The sequence below is a fragment of the Bos mutus genome, chromosome 4, assembly GCF_027580195.1.
Source record: "Bos mutus isolate GX-2022 chromosome 4, NWIPB_WYAK_1.1, whole genome shotgun sequence".
In the NCBI taxonomy this organism is placed as follows: domain Eukaryota; kingdom Metazoa; phylum Chordata; class Mammalia; order Artiodactyla; family Bovidae; genus Bos; species Bos mutus.
The window spans coordinates 82,514,188-82,533,983 of record NC_091620.1 but is presented as its reverse complement, the minus strand read 5'-3'; the positions used below and the strand labels follow the sequence as shown (position 1 = coordinate 82,533,983).

The 19,796-nt window shown below is 37.8% G+C and overlaps 1 protein-coding gene across 1 annotated transcript in view; it reads left to right on the top strand.

Annotated features, from left to right (window-relative positions):
* The window catches only part of SEMA3A (semaphorin 3A), a 255,164-nt gene that overhangs the window by 216,774 nt on the left and 18,594 nt on the right, over positions 1 to 19,796 (top strand). The window contains exons 14-15 of the mRNA XM_005899613.2: positions 1,716 to 1,873; positions 4,469 to 4,536. Coding sequence (XP_005899675.2) covers positions 1,716 to 1,873; positions 4,469 to 4,536 — 226 coding nt within the window. The remainder of the gene's footprint in view (positions 1 to 1,715; positions 1,874 to 4,468; positions 4,537 to 19,796) is intronic.

The window sequence follows — 19,796 nt, the reverse complement described above, 5'->3', positions numbered from 1 at the left end:
CATTTCTTAATTTGCTGTGGTTTGTAGCATCTTTCAACATAAAAATACAAGGTGAATATACTGAGAAATTGAACATCTGTAATGTATACCATATTCCATATACTATACTGGAATACTATTTAAAATAAATATTCTTCACTTTACTGAAATGGAATAAGTAATATTTATCAGGATTACTACCTCCATAATAGTTTAGTTTTTATTGTATTATTTCTTCCCCCTTTCTTTTCCCTGTTTTGTGTTAACATATAAGTAAGTTGGTTAGCTTTAAGCATATAATTATTTTCTATATAATGCTCCTTACCGTCAATAATTTCTTAGATTCTAATAGATACTTTATCTTCATTCAAACATATCTGCTATATGTAGTCCATCTTTGAAAGCCAACTAGAAATGTGATTTTAATTATATCCATTGCTTACTAATAGGCAACTTGTAATACTAAAAGAGCACGCCATAGTTCCAAGTCGGGCTTTTCTGTAACTATTCTTTTCTATAGTGGAGAAATTAAAATACACTTCTGGGGTCTTTTTTATATGTACTATCATGTTTAAGTACATAAAATTTTTCACATTTAATATTTATTATAATTATTCAATCATCTAGTACAAGAAAGGGAGCTAGTATAGTATATAGTTTACTATATATTGATAGTAAAATGTAGAACAATCACAAAACAGTTTTATTTGTATTTAATTTTGTGTTTACATAAAGTTGCAACTGATATGCTACATTGGGCAACTTTGTTAAAGGTATTTTTTAACTTGTATCAAAAACCTAAATTAATCACTGATATGAAAGCTTTTTTCCCTCCAATTCTGGCTCCTTTGATAACTTCAAATTCATTGAGAATAACTCCAGCATAGATGTTTTATTTGGATGCATACTTTGAAGCTCTAGTTAAACATGCTTATTTTATGAATAAGGAAGTTAAGTCTTCGGAAAATTATGTGAATGGCCCAGGATCAACAGAGAGTTAATGTCAGGCAAGACCTAGAATCCAGATATGTTGATGCCCAATATCCCACCTTTTTGACATTTGAGCTTTTTGTTCAAGCCCATGGCACCAAGCAGTGTGTCCTCGATTCCCCTAAATGATGATCTTTGAGTGAGAAGTTAATTGAGTACTTTTGTTTAAAGTAGTCTTCTGGAGGTAGTACAAAGGCAAGATGATTAAAATTGAGCAAAGCTTCTTACCAATACAAGCACCAAACCTTCACCCTTTCCCTGCTTATAGGAGGGCAAACCTAACGTGGAAGTCCCCAAGAGTCAAAAGCAAAAGATCCCTGCCTCAAAACCAATCAGAATACATGGCAGGGTAGGTAATCTGGTTAATCAAAATTATAAACAGCAGAATTTTAAAATGCAAGCTAAGAGCAAACTGAAGGTTTGGACTTTCCATTGCTCAGTAATGTCATTTAAAAATTTTTTTATTTTCATGAGATTTAATTGACATGTAACTACTACTGTCTTCCTTCATCTTCCCTTATAAAATATACCTGTTTCAGTCAAATATATGGATTTCGACCTTGATGTATTTTAGATGGTCACATTTTCTGCCAGGCCTTTGAAAAAATTACCAGAAATGAAATATTTTAAACCCACAAAGATAAATGTATGCTTGCTAAAGTATAACATTTTCTTTTTTTTTCTTAAGGAAAAAGATATTTTAAAAACAAGGTAATTTTTGTCATAACAGTAAACTCTTTCCACAGCAACAACTATATATTGGCTCTACCACGGGGGTCACACAACTCCCTTTACACAGATGTGATATTTACGGGAAAGCCTGTGCAGAATGCTGCCTTGCCCGAGACCCTTACTGTGCCTGGGATGGCTCCTCATGCTCTCGCTATTTTCCTACTGCAAAGAGGTAGGAGGACTATTAGAAATAAATACACTGTTTGACATTTATCTTATCGGATTTCATTTTTGAAACAGCTTCTTCATATAAGTACATCATCTCTTTATTTCTGTGTATAAAGCAAGGTGTTACAATTCAGGGAACTCTTAGATATATCCTAAACTTCTACACAAACTGGCTTTACTTTTGTTTTAGAAAACAAAAACACCATCTTAATTTGGCAAAATAATCATTTCAATGTATTCTTTACTACTCACTCAATGCTACCTATTCCCCTTGATATTCACCAGTATTTAAGAAATAAGCAATAATAGATAAAAGCAATATACAATACTTACTAATATAAACCTAAAGATTAATGGTATGCACACAACCTATTGAAAAATTTAATAGAAATTAGTATTATTACACTGATGCATTCATTACAGGGGCAGTAAACTTTGCTTTGTTTTTTATTGTAGCTAATGTTTTACAAGAAGCTGTGAACATGACATTTTTCATTGCTAATGAGATGTGTTCTACAACATTTGGATCATTTAAAATGTTTTAGAAAATATTAGAGAAAAGAAATAACCCAAATATCTAATTAAATATTTTGATTACACATTAGATATTATTGACTGTAGTATTATCTACAACTTAAAACTTTCATATATTCAGTCCATATAGGTTAAAAACACAGTTACCTTGTTAATAATAATATTAAATATAAATATTAACCTATTCCATTTACTAAATACTCAATTTTCTTGAGCCTTCAGTATTCAGAATTGAAACAACGTATTTGTATTACTTTCATGTATCTATCGACTTTGTTGGAAGTTTAAATTTAAAACAAAAACTTAGTTTGGAGATAATGTGTTACTGGTAAAGAAACCCTGAATATACTAATAAATAGCAATATGATCTTGTTACAGCAATAAAATAAAATTAATTAAGATAAAGGTTTTATGCTTCTTAAATCATTTAGCTGTAGAGGGCTTTGTATACAGACTAAATGTTGCTTGAAAGAGTGGAATTCATGTTTGAACTAAAAATGTGTATTAATTTCATTCCATGTGAAATGTATAACATTGCCTAATTTAGTAATAATTCATTTGAATTTTAAGCTTTTCTTAATGAAAAATAATATAAAAATAACATCATAACTAAATCTGTAATACGTTAAAACCTGGATATTATTATATATTTGGAATGTTTACTGCATACCTAGAATCCAAGATTGAAGGAATTACAATTAACACATTTTTGTTGTGCCTTGCAGATTTTACCTAATCCAATTTCATGTGTCTTTGGAAAGGATGTTTAGAGGCCTTACAATTTATATATTCTTTGTGATGGCATTTTTCAAAAGCTTAAATGGCAGTAAAAAACACTCCGTCCCAAATGCTTTGTGGTTCGTGTTTCACAAGTTCTTTTGTTGGCGCAATTTTGAAATGTGCACCATCTGTTTGATAGTGTCACCAATACTACAAATAGAAATTCATAAATACTTGGGACTTCTAAATTTATGAATACGGTAACCAATTCCATGTTTGCAGTTCTCAGTGGCCTTTGTTAGAACTTTCTTCAGTGTTGGTAACTAACTTGCAGCAAGACAATACCCATTAAAACAGATGCAGTATACAGTTGGGCAAGTGTCCCCCATCTCTTCCCCAGTTACACATAAGCAGTCTCCATTTTTAGCCTTTTATTTGAACTACACGCCTTGTTTGCACCACAATGGCTGGAGACAACCTCCTTATTCCCAGTTAACCTTTAGCAAACTGTAGAGAGAAGGTGCCCAGAATGTACTATAACAAACATTATCTGAGCAGTAGAATGCAGGAGAATTTAATTTCAGTTTTATAGCAAATTTGCTTTTCTTTTAGGGGTAAGTTCGCCTTCTCTCTCACCTTCCTCTTATAAAAGGAGACTTGCTCCTTAATATTTGTTGTTGTTTTGTCCTTTTATTCACTTCATAAGTAAATTGGTTTGCAATCATTTTAACTATGTAATCATAAAAGAAATGTTTTATTAAAAAAAGGTTGATATAGCAACAAAAAATAAAAATTACAGACTAAATTACAATATAATTCTTTGTCTTAATACCTATAGTTTAACAAAAATTAATTTAAGGAATTGTGTATAAATATTAAGACAAAAATTCATGATTTTTAATTTTCAATCTTACTCCTTCATTAGTGATTAGGGGAAAAAATGTTTAATTCTATTTGTTGAATAAATGGGTTGCTATTCTATATTTTGTGTTTTTTCCTCAGAATTTAAGGTATTAAGAATTTTGAATTTTTTAGATGTTAGGTTCTTATTGATTGACATTCACTAGCAAAAGAACCCATGAATTTCCTGTTATCAATACCTTGAAAGACTTTTAATGCTTTGTTTTTTATTTAGTGCATTTATATGCTATTTTCCATTTTGATCATCTTGGAGACTTCTCTTAGAGGTATAATGAACTGCTTTAAAAACTCTTTTAGTCATATATAGATTCATCTCTTCTAATAAACTCCTGGGATCTTTGATTTTGATTCTTCTTGATTCTTACAACAAATCCCCAAGATGGAACAGAGATACAGTAATACCTTTTAAATATAATTGTTTTAGACGCACGAGACGACAAGATATAAGAAATGGAGATCCACTGACCCACTGTTCAGACTTACAACACCATGGTAAGTTACATTTTTACTCTTTCAACCTGCTAGTACTAGGATAAAACCAAAAGCAGTAATACATATGCTTACAAGTTATACACCTCTGCCAAAATACTCAGAGAAGTGCAACTGAAGAGAAAGAACATCTTGTGGAAGAAAATTATAATGAGCACAAAGCACTGAATTATGTTTTATTATTGTAGGCATGATAAGTTCAAGATATTAGACCCTTACGAGACTTTATGCTCAATTTTCAAATGTTAACCAAAAGAAGTCAGGTTTAAGTATATGCTTTTATATATAGTTGCAACCTGAGTAGTAGGCAGCAAATATATTCATTTAAATATATCCAAGAAGAAAGTGCAGTCTTAAACTAAGCCACACAAATTTTTCATTTATATGCTGATAGTATAGACCCAGTACATTATTACTGAGTATCCTACTCAAGTAAAAGTTAGTTTGGATGTCTTCACACTGATTTACCAGTAGGATATTCCCCTGAATCGGGGGATTTTAGATCAAGTTCATTTTTTGCTTTCTAAAAGATGTCAAGTTGCTTATTTAATGATGAAATATCAACCAATCTTTATTTAAAATGAAGTAAAATTGTAGTATATCCCATTCCTCCCACTTCAACCCTTTACAGAAAACAAAATTACTGAGGCCATGCTTCCCTCTGCTGGGAAAACTGAGCAATGACATCACTGCTTATGAACAGCTCAGTTAAAAATGGCTAAAATATCAACTGTAAACATATTATGTGTGCTGCTGCTGCTAAGTCGCTTCAGTCGTGTCCGACTCTGTGCGACCCCAGAGACGGCAGCCCACCAGGCTCCCCCATCCCTGGGATTCTCCAGACAAGAACACTGGAGTGGGTTGCCGTTTCCTTCTCCAATGCATGAAAGTGAAAAATGAAAGTGAAGTTTCTCAGTCGTGTCCAACTCCTAGCGACCCCACGGACTGCAGCCCACCAGGCTTCTCCGTCCATGGGATTTTCCAGGCAAGAGTACTGGAGTGGGGTGCCACTGATTAATATCCTATAATCCATAATTTTCCTATTGACTTTTTTGATATCTTTTACGTTAGTCTTAAAAGAAGGTATACTGTTTTTATCAATTACTTGAACTTGATCTACTAATTCTGTGTAAAGAATATTCATGGGTAATTCAGTTCAGTTCAGTTCAGTCACTCAGTCGTGTCTGACTCATTGTGACCCCATGGACTGCAGCACGCCAGGACTCCCTATCCATCACCAACTCCCAGAGCTAACACAAACTCATGCCCACTGAGTCGGTGATGCCATCCAACCATCTCATCCTCTGTTGTCCCATTCTCCCCCTGCCTTCAATCTTTCCCAGCAACAGGGTCTTTTCAAATGAGTCAGCTCTTCACATAGGGTGGCAAAAGTATTGGAGTTTAAGCTTCAACATCAGTCCTTCCAATGAATACTCAGGACTGATTTCCTTTAGGATGGACTGGTTGGATCTCCTTAGTCTTTTCCAGAACACCACAGTTCAAAACTATCAATTCTTCAGCCCTCAGCTTTCTTTGTAGTCCAACTCTCACATCCATATATGACTACTGGAAAAACCATAGCCTTGACTAGACAGACCTTGTTGGCAGAGTAATGTCTCTGCTTTTTAATATGCTGTCTAGGTTGGTCATAACTTTTCTTCCAAGGAGCAAGCATCTTTTAATTTCATGGCTGCAGTCACCATCTGCAGTGATTTTAGAGCCCGAAAAATAGTCTGTCCCTGTTTCCACTGAGTCCCCCATCTATTTGTTATGAAGTGATGGGACCAGATGCCATAATCTTAGTTTTCTGAATGTTGAGTTTTAAGCCAACTTTTTCACACTCCTCTTTCATTTTGATCAAGAGGTTCTTTAGTTCTTTTTTGCTTTCTGCAATGAGAGTGGTGTCATCTGCATATCTGAGGTTATTGATATTTCTTCCAGCAATCTGGATTCCAGCTTCTGCTTCAACCAGCCCAGCATTTCTCATGTACACTGTCGGATATACTCTGCATATAAGTTAAATAAGCAGGGTGACAATAACCAGCCTTGACATTTTTGGAACTAGTCTATTGTTCCATGTCCAGTTCTAACTGTTCCTTCCTGACCTGTATACACATTTCTCAAGAGGCAGGTCAGGTGGTCTAGTATTCCCATCTCTTAAAGAATTTTCCACAGCTTACTGTGATCCACACAGTCAAACACTTTGGCATAGTCAATAAAGCAGAAATAGATGTTTTTTTGGAACTCTCTTGCTTTTTTGATGATCCAGCGGATGTTGGCAATTTGATCTCTGGTTCCTCTGCCTTTTCTAAATCCAGCTTGAATGTCTGGAAGTTCACGGTTCACATAGTCTTGAAGCCTGGCTGGAAGAACTTTGATCATTACTTTGCTAGCATGTGAGATGAGTACACTTGTGTGGTAGTTTGAGCATTCTTTGGCATTGCCTTTCTTTGGGATTGGAATGAACACTGACCTTTTCCAGTCCTGTGGCCACTGCTGAGTTTTCCAAATTTGCTGGCATGTTGAGTGCAGCCCTTTCACAGCATCATCTTTTAGGATTTGAAATAAACTGGAATTGCATCACCTCCACTAGTTTCCTAAGTAGTGATGCTTTCTAAGGCCCACTTGACTTCACATTCCAGGATGTCTGGCTCTAGGTGAGTGATCAAACCATCATGATTATCTGGGTCATGAAGATCTTTTTTGTATAGTCTTCTGTATATTCTTGTCACCTCTTCTTAATATCTTCTGCTTCTGTTAGGTCCATATCATTTCCATCCTTTATTGAGCCCATCTTTGCATGAAATGTTCCCTTGGCATCTCTAATTTTCTTGAAGATATCCCTAGTCTTTCCCATTCTATTGTTTTCCTCCATTTCTTTGCACTGATCACCGAGGAAGGATTTCTTATCTCTCCTTGCTATTCTTTGGAACTCTGCATTCAGATGCATATATCTTTCCTTTTCTCCTTTGCTTTTTGCTACTCTTCTTTTCACAGCTATTTGTAAGGCCTCCCCAGACAGCCATTTTGCTTTTTCCATTTCTTTTTCTTGGGAATGGTCTTGATCCCGGTCTCCTGTACAATGTCACGAACCTCCGTCCATAGTTCTTCAGGCACTCTATCAGATCTAATCCTTTGAATCTATTTCTCACTTCCACTGTATAATTGTAAGGGATTTGATTTAGCTCATACCTGAATGGTCTAGTGGTTTTCCCTACTTTCTTCAATTTAAGTCTGAATTTGGCAATAAGGAGTTCATGATCTGAGTCACAGTCAGCTCCCAATCTTGTTTTTGCTGAATGTATAGAGCTTTTCCATCTTTGGCTGCAGGGAATATAATTAGTCTGATTTCACTGTTGACCATCTGGTGATGTCCATGTGTGGAGTCTTCTATTGTGTTGTTGGAAGAGGGTGTTTGCTATGACTCTGTTAGCCTTTGCCCTGCTTCATTCTTTACTCCAAGGCCAAATTTGCCTGTTACTCCAGGTATTTCTTGATTTCCTACTTTTGCATTCCAGTCTCCTATAATGAAAAGGACATATTTTTTAGGTGTTAGTTCTAGAAATTCTTGTAGGTCTTCATGGAATCGTTCAACTTCAGCTTCTTCAGCATTACTGGTCAAGGCATAGACTTGGAATAACTGTGATATTGAGTGGTTTGCCTTGTAAACAAACAGATATCTTTCTGTCATTTTTGAGACTGCATCCAAGTACTGCATTTTGGACTCTTGTTGACTATGATGGCTACTCCATTTCTTCTTAGGGATTCACAGTAGTAGATATAATGGTCATCTGAGTTAAATTCATCCATTCCAGTCCATTTTAGTTCTCTGATTCCTAGAATATCGACATTCACTCTTGCCATCTCCTGTTTGACCACTTCCAATTTGCCTTGATTCATGGACCTAACATTCCAGGTTCCTATGCAATACTGCTCTTTACAGCATCGGACTTTGCTTCTATCACCAGTCACATCCACAACTGGGTGTTGTTTTTGATATGACTCCATCTTTTCATTCTTTCTGGAGTTACTTCTTCACGGATCTCCAGTAGCATATTGGGCACCCACTGACCTGGGGAGTTCCTCTTTCAGTGTCCTATCTTTTTGCCTTTTCGTGGTGTTCTCAAGGCAAGAATCCTGAAGTGCTTTACCATTCCCTTCTCCAGTGGACCTGTTCTGTCAAAACTCTCCACCATGACCAGTTCATCTTGAGCGGCCCTACACTGCGTGGCTCTTAGTTTCATCGAGTTAGATGACGCTGTGGTCCATGTGATCAGATTGGTTAGTTTTCTGTGATTGTGGTTTTCAGTCTGTCCGCCCTCTGATGGAGAAGAATAAGACGCTTATAGAAGCTTCCTGATGGGAGAGACTGAGGGGAAAACTGGGTCTTGTTTTGATGCGCAGGGCCAAGCTCAGTACCAGGCTTCTCCGTCCATGGGATTCTCCAGGAAAGAATACTGGAGTGTGTTACTGTTGCCTTCTCCAGGGGATCTTCCCGACCCAGGGATCGAACCTGGGTCTCCCACATTGGAGGCAGATGCTTTAACCTCTGGGCCATCGGGGAAGCTTCCTGATGGGAGAGACTGAGGGGCAAACTGGGTCTTGTTCTGATGGGCAGGGCCATGCTCAGTAAATCTTTAATCCAGTTTTCTGTTGACGGGTGGAGCTGTGTTCCCTCCCTGTTATTTACCTGGGGCCAAACTATGGTGGAGGTAATGAAGATAATGGCGACCTCCTTCAAAGGTCCCATGCATGCACTGCTACACTCAGTGCCCCCAACCCTGTGGTAGGCCACCACCAACGCATGCTTCTGCTGGAGACTTCTGGACACTCCTGGGAAAGTCTGGTTCAGTCTCTTATGGGGTCACTGCTCCTTTTTCCTGGGTCCTGGTGCATACAAGGTTCTGTTTGTGCCCTCTAAGAGTCTAATTCCCAGTCCTGTTTAAGTTCTGGCAGCTCTATGGTGGGGTTAATGGTGACCTTCTCCAAGAGGGCCCATGCCATACCCAAGTCTGCTGCTCCGTTTCCCTGCCCCTGCAGCAGTCCACTGCCGACCCTTCCTCCACAGGAAACGCTCAAACACAGTTCTGTCACAGTCTCTATGGGGTCTCTGGGTCCATTCATGGGTCATAATTGTTAAGAAAGAAAACACGTTGTACAAAGAGCACCCAGCAACATTTAAAAGCCTGGTTGCCTTTCTGAAGGTCCTTGTTGTGTATCCTACGTGTGTTGCTGTGTGATTTGCAAATGCCTACAAGGTCATTTGGCGATGCCAATACTAGGAGATAGGTAGCCTCATATTGAACCTATATTTTGCATCCATTTTGCTTATAAAATTTTCTTCTCTGTTCATTTGCTTTTCTATCTGTTACTGTTCTCATTAGGAATAAAAAATGCCACTAGATAAGAGCAAGAACTTTTGTGTTTATACAGATTTTGTACATTGTTGATGCACATTCTAATTGTTCAGAATGTCAGGTCAGTTTATTTCTCTTCCTTGGTTCTTCTCTTCTCGGTTCTTTGTTGTGTTTCATCACAACAAAAATTTTGAGCATTGGACTAAAGGGTTAAAAACAACTGACCAGTTAGAGCTCAGTCAGCTCAAGCAGACAGACACTTTATTAGACAGACACTCCTAAGGCGTGTGAGCAGGCTTACCCCAAAAGGAGCTCTCTTCACCCTTCCTGTCCATTCCTCTCGGCTTCCCCCTTTTGTACATCCAGTCTGCTCCTTTTGGTTATGCCCAGTGCAAAGTAGGGCTTATACTCACCACCAGTCAATGAAAGGGAATGCAGAGGGCATATGCTCAGGGCCAATTGACAATTCCAAGTTACAACACAGCAGGCTGTGTTGTTTATGTCTTCCCATATGTCTTCACATAGTTCAGTCTGTTATAATTAGATGTAAAATATTCATAAGCCCATTACGGGCTCCAAACTGCCTTCTTTAAGGTTACTTAAGCTCCTTTGATTATTTTGTATCCACTGTGTGCCTAAGGCACCTGTTCAGGAGTTGAAAAGTCTCTGTAATTATCCTGTAGGCTGTGAGCTCTCCTGGGTGAGTCTGGGATGGAGTTTAGAGGTCAGTTTTCAGCCAGGCCTCCCCTTGTTGCTCATCCTACCTAACAAGTCTTTGTCTTTATATGGATTTAGGACATTGTTGGCACACCCTCATTACATTTTTCAGATGGCGTATTTCAGTTGGACAAAATATTCCCTCATCTTCCATTTATCTATTTCACATAGAAATACTGAATCATGATAATCAGCTTTTCTGCAATGCAGTATTATGAAATATTAATTCCTTATATTAAAGAGTTTATTTGCTTAGATATGGGCTTCCCTCGTTATTCACACAGTAAAGAACCTACCAGCAATGTAGGAGACCCAGGTTCGATCCCTGGGTTGGGAAGATCCCCTGGAGAAAGGGAATGGCAACCCACTCCAGTGTTCTTGCCTGAAGAATTCCACGGACAAAGGAGCCTTGTGTTTCACAGTCCCAGGGGGTTGCAAAGAGTTGGACACTACCGAATGACTAAGGGACTAACGCTTTCACTTTTTCACTTTTCTTAAATATGGAAAGACTAATGATACTAACTAGAAGTGAACAAAACAAGATGATATAACTAGAGCTCATTTCCTATCAGTTTTAGTCTCCATGGCAATATAAACTTGCTATTTTGCTCAGTTTTTTGTCTCTAGCTATAACAGACGCAATATTGTGACTGTTGTAGATATTCATTGAACAAATATTTGTTGAGTGAATGATCTAAACATTTCAAGCTATAGAATAGTATTATTTTGTTAATCAGTAGAGATTTGATCTAAACAGCATTTGTTATTTATTGTGAAAATGATTTGTAATACATTGTTAGTAACAGCATTGTATTCAGAAGTAGAATCTTTCTTAAGAAATATTGTAAACCAAACAATTAACTAATAAATTATAATTACAAACCACTTTACATAGGATACCAGGCTATGTTTGAAGATTGTTAGAGAAAAATATATATATATGTGTATATATATATAAATACACGCACACATATATCTTACCAATATATTCATTTGTTTAGCAATTCAGTCCCTTCATAGACTCAGTTAAGTGTTTTTTTCAAAATGTTATGTATTCTGGAATGATGAATGTACATATATACAAGGAAAAGCTGACCAAAGTCATATTTATTTAAGTGAGGCAATGCAAAATAAATATTGTTGTTGTTGAGTGTATGGACTTTGGAAAGTGCTTCAGATTTTAAGATTATGTTTTCATGAAATTGGAGTGGCAGCCTATAAACTTTGGCAATATGAAATTGCTTAGCTATAGAAAGTTAAAATGAATGTGAATAATTTTTTCTCCTGATTCTTCAGTTGAAATGCATACTATAGGGAAAGAAACATAATTGCTGAGTTTCAGTGTTACCTGGGATGTGTGTGTGTGTGTGTGTGTGTGTGTGTATAAGAACAACCCCAAGTAGATGCTTGTGATATATGGGAGGAAATGGCAAAATAGTTTAAGAAGCTCTACAGCAGTAAAAACATTCCTTTTTTGAAGGCCTCTTTATTCCTTGTCTGCTTCTCTTACTAATTGACCAAACATAAAAAATATACACCACAGATTACAGTGAATTTCAAATATTTGGAAACTTAAGTCAGACATTCCCATATGGTCAGATTGGGTCTTACCGTTAGGAATCAGTGAATTATCTTAGAATAGGTGATGTCAATCTTTGAAAGTAAAATGGGCAGAAATCCAGAGCTCAGCCCTGTTAAATCATGTATGTTGTCTTGCTAATGTCACATCTCACATTGAGTAAAATATATGTGGTCATGTGGAAACGTATAAAGATATGATATATCTTTTCAAGAAAACTGCTAAGTGACCTGAAGCCAAATTATACACTTCAGGACGATTAGTCCCAGCTGTAATGGTAAACATATTCTGTAACACTCTATATTTCACATATCCTGGAGATTTTCATAGAGAGACTATATAAAACAGCTCAGAATTAAGGTGGAAGAAATTTCACTCTTGATGAAACCTTTGACACTCAGTGCTCTGTTCCCTCTCTTGTAAAGAAGCACTAACAATGAGCTGGCCTGGATGAAAGAATAATCCAGCTCCACTTCCCTTTGGTCTAGCACACTCTTCCCCCATCAGCGGTGACCTTTCGCCTAGGGAAATTTCAGTACAAAACCCTAAATATAGCTGTGCTGGCAGATCTTCTTGTCTTCCCACTCGCACCTCATACACAATGCTAACAAGAAACCTCCAATATGTTCCCTTCCCTAAAATAACTATTGTGCACAAAATTGGAGTTTGATTTTGTATTCAAGAACATGAGTGGTTGAGTCAGTTTACTTTTAAGGTACCTCTCATTCTTCCTTCTTTATTAAACAAGCTATACTATGATCTACATGTCCAGAAAGGGAAAAGTTATACCAGCAGTAACAATTTTAAAAATTAACATCATCTTAAATTTTTGAATCTTTGAAATACTTTATGTTCTAACTTCTATATAATGCCATCATTGAATTAGTTCTCTTGCCTGTTCTACGTACATGCATTTCCATTCCAATAACCCACAGTAGAATGTTGAGTCCAATCTTCTTCATTATTTCTACAGCTACTTCATATCAATTTACGTCTTAGTTGGATTCAAAATGGTTCTAAAATTTCATAAAATATCTTTGGCAGTGTCATCTTTATGGTCTGTAAAGCTGTAAATTTAGTATTTTATAGCACTGCTAATCTGGTCTATGCTTTAGCTTCTTTTAAACATATAGAAAATCCAACTATGAATCTGAACATTTGGCCCAAAAAGAAACCTTAAGATTTGATAAATGAGCTGATGTCAGTCCTAAAAAAAAAAAAAAAATCCCTAACCTTGGTAAATTATCAAATTGTATCAAGCCTAAGATGTCACAGACTATAGAAGGCACCGTTCTGTTATGTACTGCTCAGAAAAACTGCCCAAAATGAACAATAATATAGGGTCCCAGCATCAAACCAGAACTTTTCAGTGTGGGCACAAAGGACAAATAAATTCCAAACCAGAAAATAGCAAAGAAACGTCCCTGTTTTACTCCTTGAGTCACAAAGTTGATCCTCCTGAAGGTTTACTTTCTGAATTCACAGCATCAAGGTGGACCAAAGCTTCAGACAGAACTTTGAGGAGGTATCAGCTTAGCAGGGACTCATGTGTCTGGCAGAGGTTAAGAACAAATTCTTTCCGAAAGAAAGCAACTTCAACTCAGAGAGCAATCGTAAAACATTCTGATGTCAAGACGTTAAAATATAAAGAAGTATGCATCCTAGAATAAAATTATTATAGTGTCACCTTCTATAACTTTGTAAACCCTTTTTGAAACTTTTCACTGGAAAAAACCATTAACACAGCCATCTTCTGATATTACATTAGGCAAATAATCCAACTATTCATAGTATATGTATGCAAGGCCTACACACACAACCTGAATAAGAAGAGATTTGAAATATTTTGTGCTATCAATATTATTAAGTCTTTAAATATGTCATCAGGTCACCCAATTGTTTCAGTTCAGTTAAGTCATGTCCAACTGTTTGCGACCCCATGAACTGCAGCACGCCAGGCCTCCCTGTCCATCACCAACTCCTGGAGTTTACTCAAACTCATGGTCATTGAGTCGGTGAGGCCATCCAACCATCTCTTCCTCTGTCATCCCTTTCTCCTCCCACCTTCAATCTTTCCCAGCATCAGAGTCTTTTCAAATGAGTCAGCTCTTTGCATCAGGTGGCAAAAGTATTGGAGTTTCACTTTCAACCTCAGTCCTTCCAATGAACACTCAGGACTAATCTCCTTCAGAATGGACTGGTTGAATCTCTTTGCAGTCCAAGGGACTCTCAAGAGTCTTCTCCAACACCACAGTGCAAAAGCATCAATTCTTCGGCGCTCAGCCTTCTTCACAGTCCAACTCTCACATCCATGCATGAATACTAGAAAAACCATAGCTTTGACTAGATGGACCTTTGTTGGCAAAGTAATGTCTCTGCTTTTTAATATGCTATCTAGGTTGGTCATAACTTTCCTTCCAAGGAGTAAGTGTCTTTTAATTTTATGGCTGCAGTCACCATCTGCAGTGATTTTGGAGCCCAAAAAAATAAAGTCTGACACTGTTTCCACTGTTTCCCCATCTATTTGTCATGAAGTGATGGAACCAGATGCCATGATCTTAGTTTTCTGAATGTTGAGCTTTAAGCCAACTTTTTCACTCTCCTCTTTCACTTTCATCAAGAGGTTCTTCAGTTCTTCTTCACTTTCTGCCATAAGAGTGGTGTCATCTGCATATCTGAGGTTATTGATAGTTCTCCCAGCAGTCTTGATTCCAGCTTGTGCTTCATCCAGCCCAGTGTTTCTTGTGATGTACTCTGCATATAAGTTAAATAAACAAGGTGACAATATACAGCCTTGACGTACTCCTTTTCCTATTTGGAACCAGTCTGTTGTTCCATGTCCAGTTCTAACTGTTGCTTCCTGATCTGTATACAGATTTCTCAAGAGGCAGGTCAGGTGGTCTGGTATTCCCATCTCTCTCAGAATTTTCCACAGTTTATTGTAATCCACACAGTCAAAGGCTTTGGCATAGTCAATAAAGCAGAAATAGATGTTTTTCTGGAACTTTCTCACTTTTTCAATGATCCAGTGGATATTGGCAATTTGATCTCTGGTTCTTCTTCCCTTTCTAAATCCAGCTTGAACATCTGGAAGTTCACGGTTCACATGTTGTTGAAGCCTCCAAGTTGAGTACTACTTTACTAGTGATTGTTTGCTGCTGCTGCTAAGTCGCTTCAGTGGTGTCTGACTCTGTGCGACCCGATAGATGGCAGCCCACCAGGCTCCCCCATCCCTGGGATTCTCCAGGCAAGAACACTGGAGTGGGTTGCCATTTCCTTCTCCAATGCATGAAAGGGAAAAGTGAAAGTGAATTCGCTCAGTTGTGTCCGACTCTTCATGACCCCATGGTCTGCAGTGATTGTTTACACACCTATAATTTAAATTTGTTGTTGTTGTTCAGTCTCTCAGTCATGACCGAATGAACTGTGGCAAGCCAGGCTTCCCTATCCTTCACCATCTTCTGGAGTTTGCTCAGACTCAAGTCCATTGAGTTAATGATGCCACCCAACCATCTCATCCTTGTCCCCCTGTGCTCAATCTTTCCCAGCATCAGGGTCTTTTCCAATGAGTTGGCATTTCACATCAGGTGGCCAAAGTTTTGAAGCTTCAGCATCAGTCCTTTCAATGAATATTCAGGGTTGATTTCCCATAGGATTGACTGGTTTGATCTCTTTGCTGTCCAAGGAACTCTCAAGAGCTTCTCCAGCAACACAGTTCAAAAGCATCAATTCCTTGGCCTTCTTTATGGTCCAACTCTCACATCCATACATGACTACTGGAAAAACCATAACTTTGACTAGACAGACCTTTTCTGGAAATGTGACATCTCTGCTTCTTAATACACTGTCTAGGTTTGTCATAGCTTTTCTTCCAAGGAGCAAGCATCTTTTAATTCATGGCTGCAGTCACTGTCAGTGATTTGGGGCCCAAGAAATAGTCTGTCACTTTACATTGTTTCCCCATCTATTTGCCATGAACTGATGGAACTGTATGCCATGATCTTAGTTTTTTGAATGTTGAATTTTAAGCCATCTTTTTCAGTCTCCTCTTTCACGCTCATCTGTAGTTCCTCTTCACTTTCTCCCATTAGGGTTGTATCATCTGCATATCTGAGGTTATTGATATTTCTACCAGCAAAATTGAATTTAGCTTGTGCTTCATCCAGCCTGGCATTTTGCATCATGTATTCTGCATATTAGTTAATTAATTAGGGTGACAGTATATACAACCTTGTCATACTCCTTTCCAAATTTTGAGCCAGTCTGTTGTTCCATGTCTGGTTCTAACTGTTGCTTCTTGAACTGCAAACATGTTTCTTAGGAGGCAGGTATGGTGGCCTGGTATTCCCATCTCTTGAAGAATTTTCCACAGTTTGTTGTGATCCACAGTCAAAAGCTTTAGCCTAGTCAATGAGGTAGAAGTAGATGTTTTGCTATAATTCCCTTGCTTTATCTCTGATCCAGCAGATGTTAGCAGTTTGATCTCTGGCTCCTCTGCCCTTTCTAAATCTAGCTGTACATCTGGAAATTCTTGGTTCATGAACTGTTGAAGCCTCACTTTAAGGATTTTGAGCGTTACCTTGCTAGCATGTGAATTGAGAGCAATTGTGCTGTAGTTTGGACATTCTTTGCCATTGCCCTTCTTTGGGATTGGAATGAAAAAGGACATTTTCCAGTCCTGTGGCCACTGCTGAATTTTCCATATTTGTTGGCATATTGAGTGCAGCACTTTAACAGCATTGTCCTTTAAGATTTGAAATAGCTCAGCTGGAATTCCATCACCTCCAATAGCTTTTTTTATAGTAATGCTTCCTAAGGCCCACTTGACTTCACCTTCCAGGATGTCTGGCTGTAGGTCAGTGATCACATCATTGTGGTTATCCAGATCATTAAGACATTTTTCTGTACAGCTCTCTATATTCTTGCCACCTCTTCTTAATATCTTCTGCTTCTGTTAGATCCATACTGCTTCTGTACTTTATTGTGCCCATTTTTGCATGAAATATTCCCTTGGTTTCTCTAATTTTCTAGAGGAGAGCTCTAGTCTTTCCATTCTATTGTTTTCCTCTATTTTTTTGCATTGTTCACTTAAGAAGGCTTTCTTATCTCACCTTGCTACTCTTTGGAACTCTGCATTTAGATTGTAAACAAAAAGTTGTTAAACACGCAGTATTTTTTAAATTCCAAATGTTATAAGCAAAAAATATTAATTAAAATACAAAGTAGTATTCTAATGATTATTTGTGGAAGGTTTCTGTTTCAGCCTTTTCAAACTGTTCTGTTCATGCCAAGAAAATGCACTGGTCATAACAAACACCCTCTTCCAACAACACAATAGAAGACTGTATACATGGACATCACCAGATGGTCACACCGAAATCAGATTGATTATATTCTTTGCAGTCAAAGACGGAGAAGCTCTATACAGTCAGCAAAAACAAGACCAGGAGCTGACTGTGGCTCAGACCATGAACTCCTTATTGCCAAATTCAGACTTAAATTGAAGAAAGTAGGGAAAACCACTAGGCCATTCAGGTATGACCTAAATCAAATCCCTTATGGTTATACAGTGGAAGTGAGAAATAGATTTAAGGGCCTAGATCTGATAGATAGAGTGCCTGATGAACTATGGAATGAGGTTTGTGACATTGTACAGGAGACAGGGATCAAGACCATTCCCATAGAAAAGAAATGCAAAAAAGCAAAATGGCTGTCTGGGGAGGCCTTACAAATATCTGTGAAAAGAAGAGAAGTGAAAAGCAAAAGAGAAAAGGAAAGATATAAACATCTGAATGCAGAGTTCCAAAGAATAGCAAGAAGAGATAAGAAAGCCTTCTTCAGTGATCAATGCAAAGAATAGAGGAAAACAACAGAATGGGAAAGACTAGGGATATCTTCAAGAAAATCAGAGATACCAAAGGAACATTTCATGCAAAGATGAGCTCGATAAAGGATAGAAATGGTATGGACCTAACAGAAGCAGAAGATATTAAGAAGAGATGGCAAGAATACACAGAAGAACTGTACAAAAAAGATCTTCACGACCCAGATAATCACGATGGTGTGATCACTGACCTAGCGCCAGACATCCTGGAATGTGAAGTCAAGTGGGCCTTAGAAAGCATCACTACGAACAAAGCTAGTGGAGGTGATGGAATTCCAGTTAAGCTATTCCAAATCCTGAAAGATGATGCTGTGAAAGTGCTGCGCTCAATATGCCAACAAATTAGGAAAACTCAGCAGTGGCCACAGGACTGGAAAAGGTCAGTTTTCATTCCAATCCCAAAGAAAGGCAATGCCAAAGAATGCTCAGACTACCACACAATTGCGCTCATCTCACACGCTAGTAAAGTAATGCTCAAAATTCTCCAAGCCAGGCTTCAGCAATATGTGAACCATGAACTTCCTGATGTTCAAGCTGTTTAGAAAAGGCAGAGGAACCAGAGATCAAATTGCCAACATCCGCTGGATCATAGAAAAAGCAAGAGAATTCCAGAAAAATATCTATTTCTGCTTTATTGCCTATGCCAAAGCCTTTGACTGTGTGGATCACAATAAACTGTGGAAAATTCTTCAAGAGATGGGAATACCAGACCACCTGATCTGCCTCTTGAGAAATTTGTATGCAGGTCAGGAAGCAACAGTTAGAACTGGACATGGAACAACCTATTGGTTCCAAATAGGAAAAGGAGTTACTCAAGGATGTATATTGTCACCCTGTTTATTTAACTTATATGCAGAGTACATCATGAGAAACGCTGGACTGGAAGAAACACAAGCTGGAATCAAGATTGCCGGGAGAAATATCATTAACCTCAGATATGCAGATGACACCACCCTTATGGCAGAAAGTGAAGAGGAACTCAAAAGCCTCTTGATGAAAGTGAAAATGGAGTTTTTCTTTCTGGCTTACTTCACTCTGTATAATAGGTTCCAGTTTCATCCTTCTCATTAGAACTGATTCAAATGTATTCTTTTTAATGGCTGAGTAATACTCCATTGTGTATATGTACCACAGCTTTCTTATCTATTCATCTGCTGATGGACATCTAGGTTGCTTCCATGTCCTGGCTATTATAAAAAGTGCTGCGATGAACACTGGGTACACGTGTCTCTTTCCCTTCTGGTTTCCTCAGTGTGTATGCCCAGCAGTGGGATTGCTGGATCATAAGGCAGTTCTATTTCCAGCTTTTTCAGGAATCTCCACACTGTTCTCCATAGTGGCTGCACTAGTTTGCATTCCCACCAACAGTGTAAGAGAGTTCCCTTTTCTCCACACCCTCTCCAGCATTTATTGCTTGTAGACTTTTGGATAGCAGCCATTCTGACTGGCGTGAAATGGTACCTCATAGTGATTTGATTTGCATTTCTCTGATAATGAGTGATGTTGAGCATCTTTTCATGTATTTGTTAGCCATCTGTATGTCTTCTTTGGAGAAATGTCTATTTAGTTCTTTGGCCCATTTTTTGATTGGGTCATTTATTTTTCTGGAGTTGAGCTGTAGGAGTTGCTTGTATATGGAATTTAGAAAGATGGTAACAATAACCCTGTGTACGTGACAGCAAAAGAGACACCGATGTATAGATCAGTCTTATGGACTCTGTGGGAG